This window comes from Rhinatrema bivittatum, chromosome 5, assembly GCF_901001135.1.
Source record: "Rhinatrema bivittatum chromosome 5, aRhiBiv1.1, whole genome shotgun sequence".
Classification (NCBI taxonomy): Eukaryota; Metazoa; Chordata; class Amphibia; order Gymnophiona; family Rhinatrematidae; genus Rhinatrema; species Rhinatrema bivittatum.
Genome location: NC_042619.1, coordinates 113490718 through 113510324, shown reverse-complemented (window position 1 = coordinate 113510324; position 19607 = coordinate 113490718). Strand labels below are relative to the sequence as shown.

Below are 19607 nucleotides of genomic sequence, written 5' to 3'. Positions count from 1 at the left end.
AGAGGTGCGTTAGTGCCGGGCGCACCCGCATTTCCCGCACGCACAGTTCGGATCATATACCGCTCGATACTGTATTTAAATGGCATGCAAATGCAAGCCGCGTCCAATGTGCGTCCATGAAGCGCAATCCATTTTACTGTATAGGCGTTTATCCAGTGCCTATACAGTCCTGGGTGCGCTGGTACCTGTCATTTCAAATGTCATTTCCGGAAGTGGATCCCAACTTTAAGCAAAAGAAAACCTAAGGCGAAGCAAGGCGCAGGGCGAAAAGCGACTCGACATGCTATTAAAGTATTGTAAATAAAGTGTAACAAAAGTTAACTAACTTTTTCTTACAGTCCTCTCTGTCCTCCTCCGGAGGCGCGCACCGCGGCTCCTCTGCCTCCCGGGGGCAGCCGGTGGCGAAAGCGGCTTCCAGCAGCCCCCGCCGGCGAAGATGGATGAATGCACGCCTGTAGTGCACGGGCACTCAAGGCAGCAAAGGCGCATGAACGGGCGTGCGTGATGTCACGGCGTACGTTTATACGCTTTCGCTGGCTTGAGCGCCCAAATTGACGGGTGCCCAAGTCAGCGAAAGCATATGAACGTACGCCGTGACGTCACGCACGCCCGTTCATGCGCCTTCGCTGGCTTGAGCACCCAAATTGACGGGCGCCCAAGTTAGCGAAAGCGTATGAACGAAAGCCGTGACGTCACGCACGCCCGTTCATGCGCCTTTGCTGCCTTGAGCGCCCATGCACTATGGGTGTGCATTCATCCATCTTCGCCGGCGGGGGCAGCTGGAAGCCGCTTTCACCGCCGGCTGTCCCCGGGAGGCAGGGGAGCCGCGGTGCGCGCCTCTGGAGGAGGGCAGAGAGGACTGTAAGAAAAAGTAAGTTAACTTTTGTTACACTTTATTTACAATACTTTAATAGCATGTCGAGTCGCTTTTCACCCTGCGCCTTGCTTTGTGAGGAGGGGAGAGAGGACTGGGGCTGCCCCGGAGACCGGCGGCCAGGGCAGGTGAGCGGGGGCTGGGGGAAAGTTTGCCGCCTACCCTTACCCCTGCCTCTAACGCAGGTAGGCGGTAATTTAGCAGGTTAAAGACGCGGCTAAACTGCAAGTTAAAAAGGCGATAGTCGGGGCGCACGTTACTGAATGGGAGGGAATAGCTAATCGGATCGTTTACATACATATACATGCCACGGGCGGAAAGGGATATGCGTCAAGTAAAGGAAGCGGTAAGGATCGGTAAAAACAGTGAATCGCGGGTTAGACTTACGCGGCCAAATTGTGAGTATACAGCGGGTTAGAAACGGGGTAACTGTGGCCGCGCTTTACAGTAAGGCCAGAGGAAGTGGTTAGTGTAGTTAGTGTAGCTGTGTTTAAAAAAGGATTGGATAAGTTCTTGGAGGAGAAGTCCATTACCTGCTATTAATTAAGTTGACTTAGAAAATAGCCACTGCTATTACTATTAACGGTAACATGGAATAGACTTAGTTTTTGGGTACTTGCCAGGTTCTTATGGCCTGAATTGGCCCCTGTTGGAAACAGGATGCTGGGCTTGATGGACCCTTGGTCTGACCCAGTATGGCATATTCTTATGTTCTTATAAATAACTTTTCAATGTTATGCCAAGATATTACAGAGCAGACATGCATCTTTCTATAGAAGTGTGCTATCTGTATGCCCTATTCATGAATATTTGTTAAGGGGAAATACATAAATGTTGTGCTGTGCAGGATATAAATAATTTATTTCCTGGGCCTTCTGCATTTTCATTTACAAATAGAATGCACCACCATCTATCTTCTATACATATTTCTAGGGGAATTCACTCACTGTATTTGGCTCACTCCCATTTGGCAGAAGGTATGCTCATGGTCTCAACTAGGACTTACATCATATCAGATATGTGTAACATGTTAGATGTGTCTCTGATCTTCTATAGTATCATCTTCAGTCAAAATGTAGAGACGGAGATGGGCATGCACGAGTTGACTGCTTCAAGCTGACATTCCTTTTTTTTTTTTGTTGAACTTATTCTAGTCCAAATTTTTGTCTGGATATCTGAGATCACTCCAATTGACTTTAAATTAAAAATAAAAAAATCTCATTTACCAATTTGATTTTGCCAGGTTCTGTCTGGTTCAAATTGTTGAGGTGCTTTTTTTTAGTAGAAAAGAGTACATTTTAATAGGGGAGGCAGATGCCTGCCACTTGGACTTGGAATTCAAGTCAGGTTTTTCCTAAAGCTGAGGCTTCTGCTGCCAGAGGCCCAGGTGCTGTCATACCTGCCACTGCTCTTTTCAGCCTCTTATTACCAGGTGAGGGTAAAGAGTTATTATCTCTGTTGGAAATGTGTTTCTTCTTTTGTTTAATTATTGAGGAAATCTGTTTTATCATGTTCTATTAACCCTGAATATGGACCTCAAAGCTGCTATAATTTTATTGCAAACTGATTTGAGCCTTTGACAGTATTCTGATTTTTGATTTGGCCAGATCTCCGGGAGGGAGGTCCACAGGAGGAATTCTCATGATTTAAGCAGTTCGGATCAGCCTGAGACTTCGGGCATCAATTCACTTTTTAGATGTCAAATGAGTGTCCAAAGTCACCTGTGTCTCAAACTTGAGGCAGGTCAAAAATTTTGAATGGAGTCAAATTGCAATCAGTTTGACGTTTGATGAACTCAAACAGTGCAGGTTCATATTCAGTTTCAGGAACACACTATAACAGTGCTAGTTGTAGCTTGAATAATCATAGTTAGGCTTTATCCTTCAGCGGAATAGATTTGAATCCCTTATGAATTAGTTTATCTATTTCTAGCTATTGGGTTTTGGATTATGTTGGAGCAGTTGTAATGGCTATAGGTTCTAAAATATAACAAGGAACTGAGTTGACAATTTGAAGAGAGAAAAAATAGCTTGATATCCTTAATTTCTCTCTAGTTTACTCACTGCCTATACAAATAATGCACTCACATTATTAAGAAAGAAATTAATTAATTATAATTTGCTAAAATATTTACTGATACTTTACCTTCTGCACACTGACAAACCTCTCCTTGGCACAATGTAGATACTAGGGAACTTTTCTGGGGTGCATTATAAAATATACTGCATTTTCTACCTAAATAAAGCAAAACAAAGTGTTATACTCAAGCATGGCAAGGAGAATAGGACATAAATCTCTTTGGGTGTCGATTTTGGAAAAGCCATTGTACAGCACAAATATAACTGGATAATTGTAACCAGTTATCATTAGCTAAATTTTCAGTCAAATATAACCAGCTAGGTTTTTGGCTTAAAATATTTACTAAATCAAGTTAAACAAAATTTAGTCAGTTAGATTGAGGCCTGCTATTTGTCTGACTGTGGTTAGATGCCAGTTAGTGCTGAATATCAGTGCTAACCAGCTCAGAAATTAAACATGCCCTCAGCTGCCATCCATATTTTACCCAGCTAAATTTATGCACTTTACACTTTTAGCTGCTTAATTTTAGCTGGTCAGAAAGGAGCCATTGACAGCGGGCAAGGTTCAAGTGGCCAATTCCAGAAGTTAGCCAGTTAAACCTTTAGAAAATCAATCCCCATTGTCTCTACAATACATTACCTAAAGATGAATGAACAGGTCATTAAAGGGATGCCGTCAACATTGATAAAATGGGAATGGTTGATATTTGTTTATAACAATTGGTGAGACCCTTCCAGCTTGGGATATAGGTTAGAAGATAGGAAGGAGTATATCGTTCCTGTCAGCACCTCCTGTGAAGACGCTGGGATTGGTAGCTCCTATTTGCATAACTGCAGGTGTTGACAGAGTGTGGCATGACATTTTTTAGTTAGCTCTAAAAAGAATAGGATCTGTTCCCTTTTGTGACCCCATGTCTCTTTCTCTGAGCCCCATGTTCATAGACAGAGTAAAGAGGAAAGGCATATACCCACCCAACATGTTTGTCTCAGTTTGGCATGAGTTTTGGTTTTGTTTTGTTTTTTAGAAAGTTATTTTTGTGTTTTTCTTTAGTGAATCCCTGGGCCTGGCTCAGGGAGCACTACTTTGGGAAGGACGGGTGGAGAAGACTTGCTGTTCCCACCCCAAACCCGTGGAGGGAGAGTGGTGACTTGCCACTGGAGAGTTTGGGATTTTAGTAATTGAGAGGATTTTTGTCCTTTTTGGTTTTGGAAAGAAGTTTTGCCCATGCTTCCTGCCCAGGAGAGGAGAGGGAGGATTTTCCCTAACTGAGATGATTGTTGGTACTTTCAACCTGAAAGATCCAATTTAACTTCAGAGAAAAGAGTTGGGAGTGCAAAAGAGATTCATCTGAAGACACCCACTGGACTCTCTATCTCAGGAACAGAGAGGGCTGTGATGAGTGGAATCTGTGAGAACCTCTGTGACCTCAGATATATACATATATATATATATATATATACATATACATACAAATATATATGTATACATATTCTGGCTAGGGCATCCCTACCATACTGGTAGCTTTACTTTCAAAACCTGGGTTGAGAGGTTGTCCTAGAGCTAGCCACCCTGAGGGGTACTTGCCCAGAGAAAGCTGGATTGAGATTGTAGACAAATTATGGATGTAACAGTGAGAAGATGTGTTTGGTGCCAGATGGTAACCATTTAAGACTTGCTACAGTAAACTTTACTTTTGGGAACTCCTCACCTGAATGTCCAGCATGGTTATTGGCACAGAGGCAGAGAATTTCCAAGAAGACTGTGAGTATACCCAGAGAGGTTTGCCACCCTTTGAGCTTGGGCCCTGGAGATTATCCTTCTCCCTTATTAGAGAATCCACATCTGAGATTTGTTTTTTTAAATTTATTTTTATTTATTTATTTAATAATTTTTATATACTGACTTTTCATGCAAGCTTATCAAATCGGTTTACAGTAGTTAGCAAATATTCATTTAAAAATATTTGCATTTCAAAAGAAGAAAGGAAGTAGATACATAGTTTCATAATGTAAATAATTAAATAGTAAACTATTTGTGACTTTGTGCTGGGATTCAGTTCTGGTACTGAGTATGCCATTACATCAAGGATAAAATCAGAAGAGGGGCTACACCATGATATAACATCAAAGATTTGTAATATGACCCGGTTCTAAAAAGGTTGCCTCCCTGTCCCCCCCTCCCCAAACTTATACTATACTGGGACCAAGAACTTGGACAAGAAACTAAAATGGGATCTTCAATCAGAAACTTGATTACTGAGCCTGGGATGTTCAGCTTCTAACTGCCCCTGGCACCCAGAAAAAGAGAATCAAGGAGTTATTGGGGGTGAGAATGTGTGTTTTGCATCATTCGCCTGATATTTATTTACTTATTTTAAGGACTTGTAACCCATATGCATCCAAACGTTCAAGGCGGGGAACAATAATAAAACATGTATTAAGCAAATCATATAAAGCAAGACAATAATAGACAACAGATAATAAAACATAAAATAAGAAACAATAAAAATATAAAATGAAAAATACACATCGCCTGAACAAGCTGTGTTCTATAACAACAAAAATGGAGGCCATACATATTTTAAGTCTACTGAGACTCTGGTGGAAAAACCTGCTGAAACAGATATGTTGTCAGGGCTATTTTTGAACTGAGTATTAGCGAGAGTTTGGATGGAATCAGGGAGACCATTCCAAAAAATAAAGCCAGCAATTGGGAAGGTCTTTTCATGGGTTGTAATAAGACTGGCAAGACAGAGGGAAGGGGTCCGTGCTGCACGGACTTTAAAAATCTCAAAGACTTATAAATCCACAGACCAGAGTTAACCCAACATGAGGAGTGCAAGCCTAATAAATTATGTATCAACATGCCAATCTTATATTTTATTCTCCACTGCACTGGTAACCAGGGCAGGGAGATGGGTTCACAGATAGATTTTTCAAGGCTGGAAGGAGAAATGGAGCTAAAACATTTGCATGTGCTGAAACAATTGCTTTTATATCAGAACTGCTGTCTGCAGGAACCACCACTGACAAGTTAAAAAGAAAAAGAGACAAGCTATGAGGAAAGCTATATGGCGAACACTTAATTGAATTCAATTCATAAATCCTTAGATGCCAGAAAATCTCAATGTGTGGTGTCACCTTTCACCCTTTATCAGCAATGAAAACATTGGAAGATCCTGAGGCAGTACAGTCACAAAACATGGTATCATGTCAGGCATGCTGAATCAGAATCACTGAACTGATCGAAGGGGAAATATACATTTTCGGCCCGATTTTAAATGGTCCATGCGCATAAAAAACAGGGGTTATGTGTGCGGCTGGGCCTTGTGCATGCTGCGCGCATTTTAAAAGGGACCTGGCCGCACGCGTAACCCCTGTTACGTGCACAAGAGCCGGGCCTTGGCAAAGGAGCAGTCTGGGGGGCGGGGCAGGGCTGGAGGTGCCCGGTATAGCGGCCATTTATTTATTTATTTAGCTGTTGAGTTTTATATACCATCATTTGGTGAAACCATCATAACGGTTTACAAGATTCAAATTGTAATACTCTTAACAATTGTGCAAAACAGTATAACAGGATGCATATTAAACAAAAGATTAATCATTTATAGTCCAGAAAAGAATCATTTTTGAGAGGAGGGTTTGTTTGGAGCTGGTTGGAGATAAGTTATTTTGTGGATTTGGTTGGAAGTTCCTTTGGGTGTTAGGATGATGAGAGGTTTGAATGTCAATGTAGACTTTGTGAAACAGCCATGTTTTTAGGTCTTTTTTGAAAGTTTTGAGGTTAGATTGGGTTCTCAGATCTTTTGGGAGGGAATTTCAAATTTTAGGGCAGGCAATGGAAAAAGCTCTTTCTCTGGTTTGTCGTCAGGTGAGCATCTCTGATGGGGGGGGGGGGGGGGGGGACGGACATTTAAGCATAAGTTTCTTTGAGGATTCTGGGGGGTTATGTTTAAGTCAGTTAGTCCTTGATGTTCATTGTTTAGTATTTTATGTATTCTGGTCATGGATTTGTGTTCAATTTGTGCTTTAATTGGAAGCCAGTGTTGTGAAATCAAAATGGGCGTTATGTGGTCATTTCTCTTTGTTCCTGTCAGAATTCTGGCTGCTGAATTCTGTAAAATCTGGAGAGGGGTTTGAGGTTGGAAGATGGTATTCCAATCAGTAGGGAGTTGCAGTAGTCAATGGTAGAGAATATGAGTAGCTGTAATACAGTTCTGAAGTCATAAGGGTTAAGAAACAGTTTTAAACGTTTTAGGGTTAATAGTTTGTGATATCCCTCTTTGATTTTGTTTGATATATGGTTCTTGAATGAAAGATCTTTGTCAATTATAATTCTTAGCTTTCTGGTGTGGGTGACGGGGAGTATAGAGTATTTTCCACTGTGCTGGGGGATCATGTGCTGGCACCCTGCCGGCATGCGCAACTTGCTACTGCTCTGTTGGAGGAGCAAAGGGTAAATTAAAAAAAATAGGGGTACCTAGCATAGGGATAGGGGGCGGGTAGGAGAGGGGAAGGGGAAGGGAGGTTAGGGTAGGGAACTGGGGGAGCCCCGATCTCGTTGCCTCGCAAATTAGCTCAATTCTACCCCCTCTATCACGCGTCCATGTATGTGCGCTGGGTAGCGAGTTTCTCCCACAGGTGTGTGTGCTGCTTGGCACTTTAGGACTGATGATTATAAAAGACCCTTGTCAGTAAAAAGTACTGAATGTAGTTTAAGCTCAGTCACTGCGGGGTGGTATATGATGGTCCTTCCTTTTCACATTAAATATCTCTGGAAATATAAATACAAAGCATAAAATATAAAGTGTAATGACTGTTTTCCTTAAATTTGAACTTAGTCACATAATCCCCTTTGAATATTCACCTCGTTATTTTAATATGACCTGTATGTGTTTCAGTAACCAGATATAAATGCTCAATTTGTTGTTCTTTCTAAAATGTTGCTGAATATCAATTGAGAATTATCTGGCACTTTATTTTTTATGTTAATGTAACATTTACCTAATGCACCTCTTTCTACTATTCTGTATGACTGACTGTTTCCTTAAAAAGGTGTATGCGGGTGGCGCATGAGCATAACAGATTTTAAAAAGCTGCATGTGTCAAAAATAAGAGGATGGAAAAGGGGCGGGGCATGGGCACAGCATGGCATTCTGGGGCGGGGCCAACAGTTAAGCACATAACTCCGTATTTTAAAACTGGAGACTGTGGTCCAAGTCATCTTGTTATCCGTGTAACTTTACTGCTGTTCCAGATAAGAAGCAAATCTGTAGATCTTGAGTTTTAGTGCTCACAGGACAAGGAGTGAGGGGTCTGGATCAACTTGAGAGTGTGCAGAATGAAGAACCAGAGGGGTCTGGAAGACCTCAATGTAATTGGTCAAACTGGTGGACTAACTGTAAAAAAATGGGTTTTAAAATCCACCTGCATATGCGCGAAAAAGCCGACAAAGTCCTATAGAAGACATGCATGCTACCTGTGCTCAACCTCTTAAAATTAGGAGCATACTTACACGCGATTGGTGCATTTTAAAATGTGCGCGTAAGTGCATGCAAGATGAAAAATTCTAGAGTATCCTCGATTGGGCGCTAATATGAGCATGTATGAATGCACGCGTGCTCGTTTTAAAATCTACCTGTCTGTTTGCCATACCTGACAACCTTACATCAGGTGCAAACGAAGATAATTGTGGAAAGACAAATTAAAGAAGGGAGCAAATAGGACCTCTTAGCAAATTTAGACAAACAATTTTGAAACTGTGGTTAATCAGGTTTATTATATTTTATTAATTACATCTTGCCCAGGGTACTTTACCAAAACCCACTGCAAATAGGGAATACAACACCTAATACATAATATTTTGATGTTTTCTACTGCAAAGTTTAGACACCAAGGCAAATATCAAATGTTATTTTCTGTAAATGATTGGAAAACACATATTTTTCATTGTGCAGTATACTTCCCAGTGGACAAAACTATAAAAGATCAGGAAACTTTCATAGGGAAGAATAAAAAAGGAAAATTATTTACATACCTCTATAAGACTACAGAGATTCAATCCAGACCACATTAACAAGTACATTTTCAAAGGACCGCGCCCGTAAAAACCAGGGGTTACGCGCATGGCTGGGCTTTGCGCACACCGCACGTATTTTAGAATGGGCCCTGCACTACTGTGCGTAACTGCCATTAGCCGCTGTCCTGTGGAAGTGCGCACCAGCAGCTGGCCAGCAAATGGGAAATACTTCTGTTTCAGAGGAGCAGGAAGTAGTGAAATAAATAAATAAATTTGAGGTAGCTAGGTAGGGTTAGGGGTCGGAGTGGAGAGGGGAAAGGGAAGGAAGCTTAGGCAGGGGGTAGGGAAGTTCCCTCCCAGTCCCCTCCTTAATTGGAGCAGACTGGGAAGGAACTGGAAAAAAGGCTGATTGTATCGCCGCACATGATTTGAAAACTGCCCTCTCCCACGCGTGCTAGTCATTGTCCGCCCGCACATTTTAACATCTGTGGATGTTAAAATCTGGTGTGCATGTTATAAAATCAGTGTGCGATTCTGAAAATCGACCCCTAAATGTGTTACACATTTTTTTATTCTCATTTTATAAACATTAACATTTCTGCTTTTGATCTCCAGCAGAGACAGGCCTAGTAGTTAGACTAATGGACTGGATATCCAATCTCTCCCATTGCTTCAGATATACAGGGTGGCCCTGGCCCATGGAAAAGTAGCCCGCCTCCAGTACCAGTGCAAGGACTTATACCTGTAACAATTTGTTGTAAAGTACACAAGTGCAAACCATTATATAAATACTGATATAAATCCCCATTTTTGCCAAAGATGTTATTTAGATTTATTTTTCACAAATAGATGCTGAACTTACTTGGGTTGTAAAAATCATAAGCAATGGCATTAGCTGGCTGTACCAGACCCATAGGATTAATTGTCTTTACACGGAATTTTATACAATCCCCACCTGGTCCATCTGAGATCTGCAAACAAACACACAAATAACAAATCCCAAAAATAAACATAATATTTTATAAGAATCATTTTGAGGATTATCCTTAAAAACAAAAGCTTATCTTTAACCATGCTGCTTTTTTAAACTTCTTCCTAGTTCTACATATTCATGTGGAAAAAGGATGTTGATGCTATGGACATTGTCCTGCAGGTCTCTGTCCAATGACCGCTATTTAACAATTTCCAGCTCTTACATGAATGACTAAGTACATCAGCTGCAAGCATCTGCACAAATGACATTGGACTAGCGCATTTGCAGACTATAGAACGACATAAGCAGAGTAACCAGAGATACCCCTGAACATCACGTTGGCCTTGAACCACAGGCTATACGGAGCTCAAAGGCAAGAAACAATATCTGCCATACAAGAACTGTTTTTCTATATGGCAAGGAAGCAAAGGAGGCACAGCTTGGTCAGCACAGAAGACAGTGAAGGACATATTCAATGACTAGAAGAAATGATTGGTACAATGGTCAGCAATGAGGGGAGATTTAGGAGTGCTCATTTAGGAGCAGCACGCGGCAGGCCTGTAAGAAGAAATATTCTCTTCCAGGAACCTTCAAAAATGGCACCAAAAGGGTCACAGTATAAATAATGAGCTGCTTCAAAAACAAAGATAAAGATGAGAGAGATATAAAGAGAGCCCCAGACCACAGAGGCATTCAACAGACCAACTGAAAAAGAAATATAAATTAGAGGGTAAGGGTGTTCAGCTTGGAGAAGAGATGGCTGAGGGGGGATTTGATAGAGGTCTATAAAATCATGAAAGGACTTGAACTAAAAGTGAATCGGTTAGCAAATAGCTCATTTAAAACCAATTAGAGAAAATTCTTTTTTACTCAGTGCATTACTAAGCTCTGGAATTCATTGCCAGAGGATGTAGTTAGTGCTGTTAGTGTAACTGGGTTTAAAAAAGGTTTGGATAAGTTCCTAGAGCAGAAGTTCATAAACTGCTATTAATCAATAAGGATTAGTAGCTTGAGATCTATTCATTTAGGGCTGGATTTTCAGAGGGCTTACGCACGCCGGGCCTATTTTCAAAAGGCCCGGCGATATGCGTAAAGCCCCGGGACACGTGTAAGTCCTGGGGCTTTACTAAAGGGGCGGGAAGGGGGCAGAGTCAGAGGCTGAAGTAAGTTTTAAAACAAGAAACAATAAAAGAAAAAGGTAGGGGGGAAAGAGCGGGGGAGGTAGGGGAAGGGAAGGTGCGCAAGTTATAAAATCAGGCCTACATGTGTGTGCGCCAGGTAGTGCGTGCACCTTTTAAAATCTGCCCCTTAATGTTTAGGTACTTGCCAGGTATTTTTGACTTGGTTTGGCCATTGTTGGACACAGGATACTGAGTTTGATCCTTGGTCTGACCCAGTATGGCATATCTTATGTTCTTATGTATGTTCAAATAAATAATACATTTGAATTTATTTGTCCTATTTATATATTTTTTTAGTTGTTCTATTGAATGCCCTTGTGCTCTGTAATGATCTTATCTCATGTGCTCTCTTTATATCTCTCTCATCTTTCTCTTTGAAGCAGCTCATTATTTGTACTGTATTTTAGGTTTGGTCCACTGTGCTCTCACTGATCTATTTTAGCCTTTTCTGATTGGCCCCTTCTGGTCAGGTGACCCTTTTTGCACCATTTTTAAAGGTTCCTCTATTATTAAAGGGTTTAGTGTTTATATTGTGTAATAAAATGCTGCTAGAAGCTTTATCGATGTTGAAGCCATTTTATTATCCTATGATAAAGTTACTGGACTCTAGATAGGATTTGGAGTTTATCATTTTGCTTCTCTAGTCTGCTGTTTGCTATTATTTGTACCCGTCTATTTATTTAATTATTTTGTATTTATTTCTCTTCTCCCGGGACAATGGCTGGCTCAAGGGTAGAGCATGGAGACCTTCAGGAGAGGGATTAGAGCTTGGAATCTGCACATTTTTTGTCCTTAAAACCATGAACGGTATGTTTGGATATTTTTGTCTAACTCCTGGGCTGGTTTTTACCAGATAGGGGTACCAGAGTACATATCTCAAATAATATTTCAGCTGGTAAACTTCCAATAATTTAAAAATGTTTTTCTTTAGGGTTCCCCGAGCGGGAGTGAAAGATAACTTTCAATGCCCTTGCATTGTATTCACTTGAGTCCCAGTTCCAAGTTATTGTATACAGTAGTGATGATAACAGGACTGAGTTCATCAGTCTCATTGCAGAAAGAACAAGCTTTAGTGGTTTCCAATAATTCTTTTACTGATATGCTGTGAACTGATGAAAAGAGTCTTTACAGCTGTTTGATTCACTTATCAATGTTGCAAGCATTTTTAAATAAATTTATGACTTCTCAAAATCGTAATAATGTTTAGATAGTAAAGCCAATTGATTCAGTCTTTAATCTGATGTCACTCCCATCCCATTAGCATATGGAAAGTTTATTGCTTCCCTCCCCATATTAAAGATGAAATCCATTTTACCCAATCATTTTTCTCCTACCTCTCTATGTAGTATTTTCCTTTGAACTTCTTAGTTTCCTCACAATTCCTGAAAAGCACCAATTATTCCCCTCTTCTCCCTTTTAGTATCAGAGCGATACTCCAGTTACTCCTCCAAACTTCCTGTAGATATTCTTGCGCCCTGTGGAAGGTCCATCCCAACTCCTTTCTCCTCCTTCTCCTCTGGATGGGCTGCAAGTCCATCCTTCTTCTGGATACTCACAATCCACAGATTCCTTCCTTTTTGTTGTTAAAGCAGCAACTAAAATAACTTAATTAACTGGGACTCAATTCCAAGTTAATGGGTAGTCAAAACTTAAATAAATCAATTTAAAAATACATATTGGATAAGGAGGGTGGAAAGAAAATCCTATCCATGGAGGCATTAAAAGTTAAACAACAGAAAAATCAGGGAACAGCCATGACATGCTGCCCCTGGGAAGGAAACCAGAAAAAACCCAACACATTTTAAGATGGTGATCTGGCTTTATATACCAGAGGAACTTACCAAACATTCTCTTCCACACGGGGGAGCTATACACCCACACTATGCTCTGCTTCCTCCCCGCACAATTAGTACATTCTGTATGGTTTCTAATAGGGATCTGACAGGATCTCTACATTTGCTTTTTTATTTTCTGTTTAGACTGCCCTAGAAAAAAGTGTGCTTTCTCCCAAGTGATCCACATTTTCCAAGTTACCTCATGAAATGTTATTTGTGGAATAGCATTCATTCGCATGACTGTGTGATTTGTACTGAGAAATACAGCAGGCATCCAAAGTCTAAGGTCTTTGTAAGCTTGGCTTTCCTTCTTATCAGCTATCCACTATGCCCCTAAGTCAGGAGAAGAACTGGACAAGGGATTACGTAAACAAAAGTGGGGAAAATCCCTGGACTAAAAGAATATTAAAAAAAAAAATTGTTCTGCATTAAGGGGACAATTTTGTAACTTGCCTGCAATGCTGCAAAGTCAATCACCCCCTACTTCAAGCCAGTTTTCACAGTGAATTTACGCCCATAAGTTTGCTTTGAAAATTCCCCAGGAAAACTACCTGTACACATTTATACCTGCTAATGTGAACAGGGGAAAATGTAGGGACATAGTTTGAAAATTCAGAAGTATGCTCATAAATGTAAAACTATCCACAACCCTACACGCTGGAACGCCTCTGCTCACGGTGGGGAAACTTATGCACATGCAGGCCTCACCCACGTAATTTTCTAAAAGGCCATTTCCATAGATAAAGCTTTTAAAAATGATTTGAGAATAGATTCTGACAGTCTTATGATAAAACTCCTTTTAAACCAGGACTCTTGCTATTCATTCAGCTCTTTTCAAGGTACACAGACAATGGTCAAGAAATAGAAGGGGTGCACTCACCTTTCCAAAGTAAAGCAGGATTTTTCCTTTCTTATATTCATAGAAGTCAATGTATTTATCTGCAGAATTAATCAACTATAGAAGAAAGCAACAGAAAAAAATCATTAAACTCTAATTAGCTGATTTAAACGATTGTGTTCAGCTCCTTTCCCATATGAACCTTGTATTAAACATGGATAAAACCGAAATCATTTTGCTGGAAAGGAAATGTAGAAACAAAGACATTTCACCAATCTCATTAAAAAACAATACAAAGATAAAACCAACTGACCAGGTTCGTGATCTCGGAATCATAGTAGACACTGATTTGAGTTTTAAAAAACACATATCAATCAAATTGAAAGAAGGCGATTATAAACTTCTCACTCTTCGACGACTGAAACCTCTGCTTGAACAAAAGGATTTTAGAACAGTGTTACAGTCGCTGATTTTTTCCAGTATGGACTACTGTAATTCCCTTCTATTTGGCCTTCCTTTATCCACAATTCGTCCTCTACAAGTCCTACAGAATGCAGCTGCTAGAGCTTTAACAGGCAGAAAAAAATGCGACCACATTACCCCCATTTTGATTTCGTTATACTGGTTACCTGTCATATATCGGAAACAATACAAAATAGCCTGTATCCTACATAGAATTATTTACGGCGAACAAACCAACTGGTTAAATGTGGCTATTCGATTGCATGCCCCCCAGAGAAACCTTAGGTCGGCCAACAAGGGCCTGTTAACGATTCCCTCAGTGAACTCAGCACATCTAAGTCAAGTGAGAGAATGAGCAATCTCTATACCCGGCCCCAAATTTTGGAACACATTACCAGTAGATCTGAGACTACAAGCCAATACAAAATAAATTCAAGAAAGAGCTTAAAACATGGTTATTCAGCTGTGCTTATGCAGAACACAATTGAGAACACCCCAGCCTAACTACCGATTTTACTTTTTTAAGAGGCCTTTTAACTTTTTATTATTTTTACTGCTTAAAATGTATTAGTTTCTATTTATTTGTCACCACTTTTATTTTATATTGTTGCTTTATAACTGTGTTTTTATATAGCTGCTTTATATCTGAGTTTTTATTGATTTTATATTTATTTTTATTTATTTAGCAATTTTATATACCGATATTCATGTAACAAGTTACAAATCACCTCGGTTTACATAATAACGATAACCATTGCAAAAGAATTGCATTACATTAAACAAGGAAATAAAACTTGGATACTTTACATTAAACAAGGAAGTAAAACTTGGATGTAAAATGAAAAGGGGTGGAAACAGTATATGGGAAGGACCTGTAATTGTATTTCATTCTTCATATACTATTGTTAACCGTTGGGATGGTATATCTGATATGACTGTATATAAAACTCAATAAACTAAACTAAACTAAACTAGTGGCTCCCTCCCCACCCAAGGATAACCTGGCCTTTACCCTCTTCCCGAAGGCCAACTAATTAGACTCAAGCCTAATATCCAATGGTGCAAAATTCCATACTTCTTGACCCATCACAGAGATCACTCTCTTCCTATACCCCAATATACACACCTCATAAACCGTTGGAATTAGGAAAAGAGCTCCCTGTGCAGAATGCAAGCTCCCATTAAGCACAGCTGTTTAAGACATCCTGGCCCAGACCCTTGATCTTAAATTGGATTTGTAGCTTAATTGTGATAGGTATTTATTTCAATCAGACAAGTAAAACTACAGGAGATATTATATAGATAAGCAGATTAATTTGCAAAGGAGTTACGCATGTAAATGTAACATTCTATTGTAGCAATTTTCAAAAGTCATTTACTCACATTAAGGGGTAGATTTTTAAAAACTGTGCGATCAAACAAAAGTACGCTGGATTTTATAAGATATGCGCATAGCCGCACGTATCCTCTAAAATCCTGGATCGGCGTGCGCAAGGCTGCCGATTTTGGGCAGCCGGCGCGCGCCGAGCCGCGCAGCCTGCCTCCGTTCCCTCCGAGGCCACTCCGAAATCGGAGCAGCCTTGGAGGGAACTCTCTTTCGCCCTCCCCTCACCTTCCCCTCCCTTCCTCTACCTAACCCATCCCCCTGGCCCTATCTAAACCCCCCCTTACCTTTATCCATGGATTTACGCCTCCCGGAGGGAGACGTAAATCCACGCGCGCCAGCGGACTGCTGGCGCTCCGTGCTCCGACCCGGGGGCTGGTCCGAAGGCCTGGACCACGCCCCCAGGCCGGCACCACGCCCCGGTCCCGCCCCCGAAATACCGTGCCCCGCCCCCGAAACGCCGCGTCATCGGGTCCCGCCCCCAACATGCCCTCGACATGCCCCCTTCAAAAAACCCCGGGACCTACGCGCGTCCCGGGGCTCTGCGCGCGCCGGCGGCCTATGGAAAATAGGCGCGCCGGCGCGCAAGGCCCTGCTCACGTAAATCCAGGCGGATTTACGCGAGCAGGGCTTTGAAAATCCGCCCGTAAGTGCACTTAACACTGGTAAAACCTATAGACAATTCAATGGCATATACTGTAGCTATTTTCAAAGCCTACTTACATGAATAAAGTGCATTTATACATGTAAAACTCAGTTTTAAGCATGTATATGCTTTTGAATATTAGGCACATAATGCACAGTCCTCATTTTAATTTTTAACCAAATATGTTTAAACTGACTTGAAACCAGTTTAGCACTTGAAAATTGATGGTCTTCAATAATCTTAGTGTTCATTAAAAGCTGGTGTGAAACTGGTTTCAGATGTATTTTTGGTCAAAGTTAAGAGGTCAGTTTTCAAAAAAGGCCAAAGCTCCTAACTTAGCCAGACAGATTTTTACTGGTTACATTAAGTTGTTTTTCATAGGTCCCTAGGTGTGTGACTGAAAAGTGAATTTAAATCTAACTGGCCAAAATATGGCAGGTTAGATTTAGGGAACTTGGTTGCCTCAGTGTGGAAAGCTAGCGCTCCCACGGAAAGCACATTCCAGATTAAATCTCCAAGAGACGTCATCCGCAACTAACAGCCCTAATTTGATCCCCTTCCAATTGCCCAATATCCAAGAAACCCCCTGTTCAACAACACCCTCCCAATCCCTCTTCTATCTGTTCAGTCTTCAATAAACACTTCCCCCCTGACCAACTCATGATCATCCCTTACATACTTCAGAACCCCCACCAAATGTTCTCCAAACTGACTCAGCAGGAGAACATAAAGAAATACTATGCTGAGTCAGACCAAGGACCATTGAGCCCAGCATCTTGTCTCTAACAGTGTCCAGTCAGGGTTACAGCTTTATTTATTTAAAATATGTATAACCAACAGGTCTAATATAATTACCCCCTACATGGAACAACCAATACCCATACCCAGCAGATCTCAAAATGTAGATCTACTTCTTCTTACATACTCCCAGGGATAATAACTTTCTCTAGTCTACCTGGCTAATAATGTTTTATGGACTTTTCCTCCAGGAACTTGTCCAAATACTTTGAAATCCCTCCGTGCTAGTCACTTTGACCATGTCTTCTGACAATAGATTCCACAGCTCCACAAGAGGACATAGTTTTTACTTCCTTGCAATGTCCAGCCTTGCTCTGATACTAGGCATTGCCAGAACAATGCTGGATGCCAAAATAGTAAAAATTAAAACTGCATCCTTCTCTATTCAGCTTTTGGAACCTTTGGGGGGGTGCTGAGATCTGGAGGGGGTCATCAGTCGAGGGGAGGAGTTTCTTGAACATTGGATGGGTTCTTGAAGATTGGGCAGGTGGGAGGAGGGATCAGGAAGGGGCTGTCATTTGGGATGGAGTTGAAATTTGAGCTTATGGTAGTGGGATCAGTGACTGGGCAACATGTTTTTGGTTTTTTTTTTTGTATTGCTCATGATCAGGGCTGCCAACAGTGGAAAGGGTATTGCAGAAATGTCCTGGAGTTGTATTTTTTTCAAAGAGGGCAGGAGGATTGGGGTGGATCACACGCAGGCCTAGCCAGTTAATTTTAAGCCCTTTATCCCTGCACCGTGTATGGCTGGCTAAATTAGCCAGCTAGTGCTGAAAATCTTCATCAACCTCACCCTGCCCCTGGAACCCTCCAGCATTCAAGTGGATAAATTTATCTGATCAATCCCATTACATTTTTAAAAAGCAGTTTTCAAAGACGTTTGAAATGTCTGGGCCTGACTTGAAATTGCCCTCCTTACACATAACTATAAGTATGCACAGATAACATAGCACATGTAGGGGTTAGCAGCATTAAAAAGAGGCAGTCCTGAAGGCCTGTTTAGGTTGGGGGAAGGAAACAGCCAGTGAACATTTGATTTTTTTAAATATATGTTCATTATTTTGCCCCCTACTCTGCCACCCACACAGACAGCAGGTACAAAGTACACAAACACTTTTAATGCATGTACTTTGCACATGTACATTTTCAAAGAGAAACAACATGCCTAGTTTCTGTTTCCAATATTTTTTAAAGTATCTGTGTTAAAAGCACAGCCTGTAACTAAATGAGGCTATTTCAAAACTGCCCCCTTCCCACAAAGCCTTTGATCTAGCTGGCTAAGGAGCGTAATTATCAAAATGTAATAACATGCGTTGTTAGTCAATCTCAGTGGGGCTCAATGACATAACAACATGGAATAAGGCGCGCTGGTGCATTTAGGTAAACATGCTCCAAAGTCCTTAATTAGCTGATGCTATCCCTTTGAGAACTCAGTTAGATGTATAGTAGGACAGGTATAGTCTTAATTCTAGTGTCAGCCTAAAATGTTTAAAGTTATTCACTCCAAATCATTTTGGCCAATGGAGGGTCAATACTGAGAGATATTTTGGATCTTTTGCAGCTATCACATATGGAGATATTTATCAGAAATCTCACACCCCCCCCCCCCCAAAAAAATATTGGGAATGGCTTGAAAAAATGCTACAAACACTTCATTAACACTTTCAACTCTGCCACAGACTAGGGATGTACCTACATTTAAAATGAAGTATACATCCGAATCAAAACTGGTCTTGACAGAAAATACTCAAAAATATTTGGGTATTTTAGGTTTTAAAAAAGGCATCCTCAGATCCCTGATACTCCTTCCTGGGGCTCCTGCCAATAACCCAGCTGAAACTTTCCCGGGCCCCCACCTGACCCCCCAAAAAAGCTGCTTGGGTCAGGAACTTTCCTGGCTCCCATTATCCCTTGTATGGAGGCTCTGGCTAGAGATAGGGACAAGAGCGATGCCCATTTGCTCCTGTCTCACTGGTATCCCGTTTAAAAATGGCATAGACTGGCCCTGAGACCAGCATCATAAGGGACATCAAAATGGCGCCAGTCTCAGGGCCGGATGGCACCATTTTGTTATACAGTCATATTACATAGTAACATAGTAATGACGGCAGAAAAAGACCAAAATGGTCCATCTAGTCTGCCCAGCAAGCTTCCCAAGGTAGTAACTGCTGCTCCGTGCAGGTTAAGTTTTTTTTATTTATTCCTATCCTCTAGCTAAAATGATGCAGTCTGGACTGCAGAAAGGCACCATTTTGACGTCACTATGGCACTGGCCTCAGGGCCGGCAGAGCAGGAACAAGTGGTCATTGAGTGGTCAGAGGGGGTCTGAGGAGGCCATGCCTTGATTCAGTTTTCTGCTTGAGGTTTTTAAAATGTTAAAGGTGAATTTTCAAAGAGATGAGTGGGCATAAAATAGCAGATGCACGTGCTCAAGTAGCATTTATGTGGCACACCTACCAGGTTTGGCCACTGGATGCCACTATCCCTGTCCTTAGAAAATACTTAGTAGGAGCCATCCA

At 41.1% G+C, this 19607-nt stretch overlaps 1 protein-coding gene across 1 annotated transcript in view; it reads right to left on the bottom strand.

Moving 5' to 3' along the window:
• LOC115092143 (complement C4-A-like) overlaps positions 1-19607 on the bottom strand; it is a 274266-nt gene that overhangs the window by 12845 nt on the left and 241814 nt on the right. The window contains exons 35-37 of the mRNA XM_029602749.1: positions 13841-13915; positions 9834-9942; positions 3020-3109 (exon numbers count right to left, since the gene is read on the bottom strand). Of these exons, the coding sequence (XP_029458609.1) occupies positions 3020-3109; positions 9834-9942; positions 13841-13915 (274 nt within the window). The remainder of the gene's footprint in view (positions 1-3019; positions 3110-9833; positions 9943-13840; positions 13916-19607) is intronic.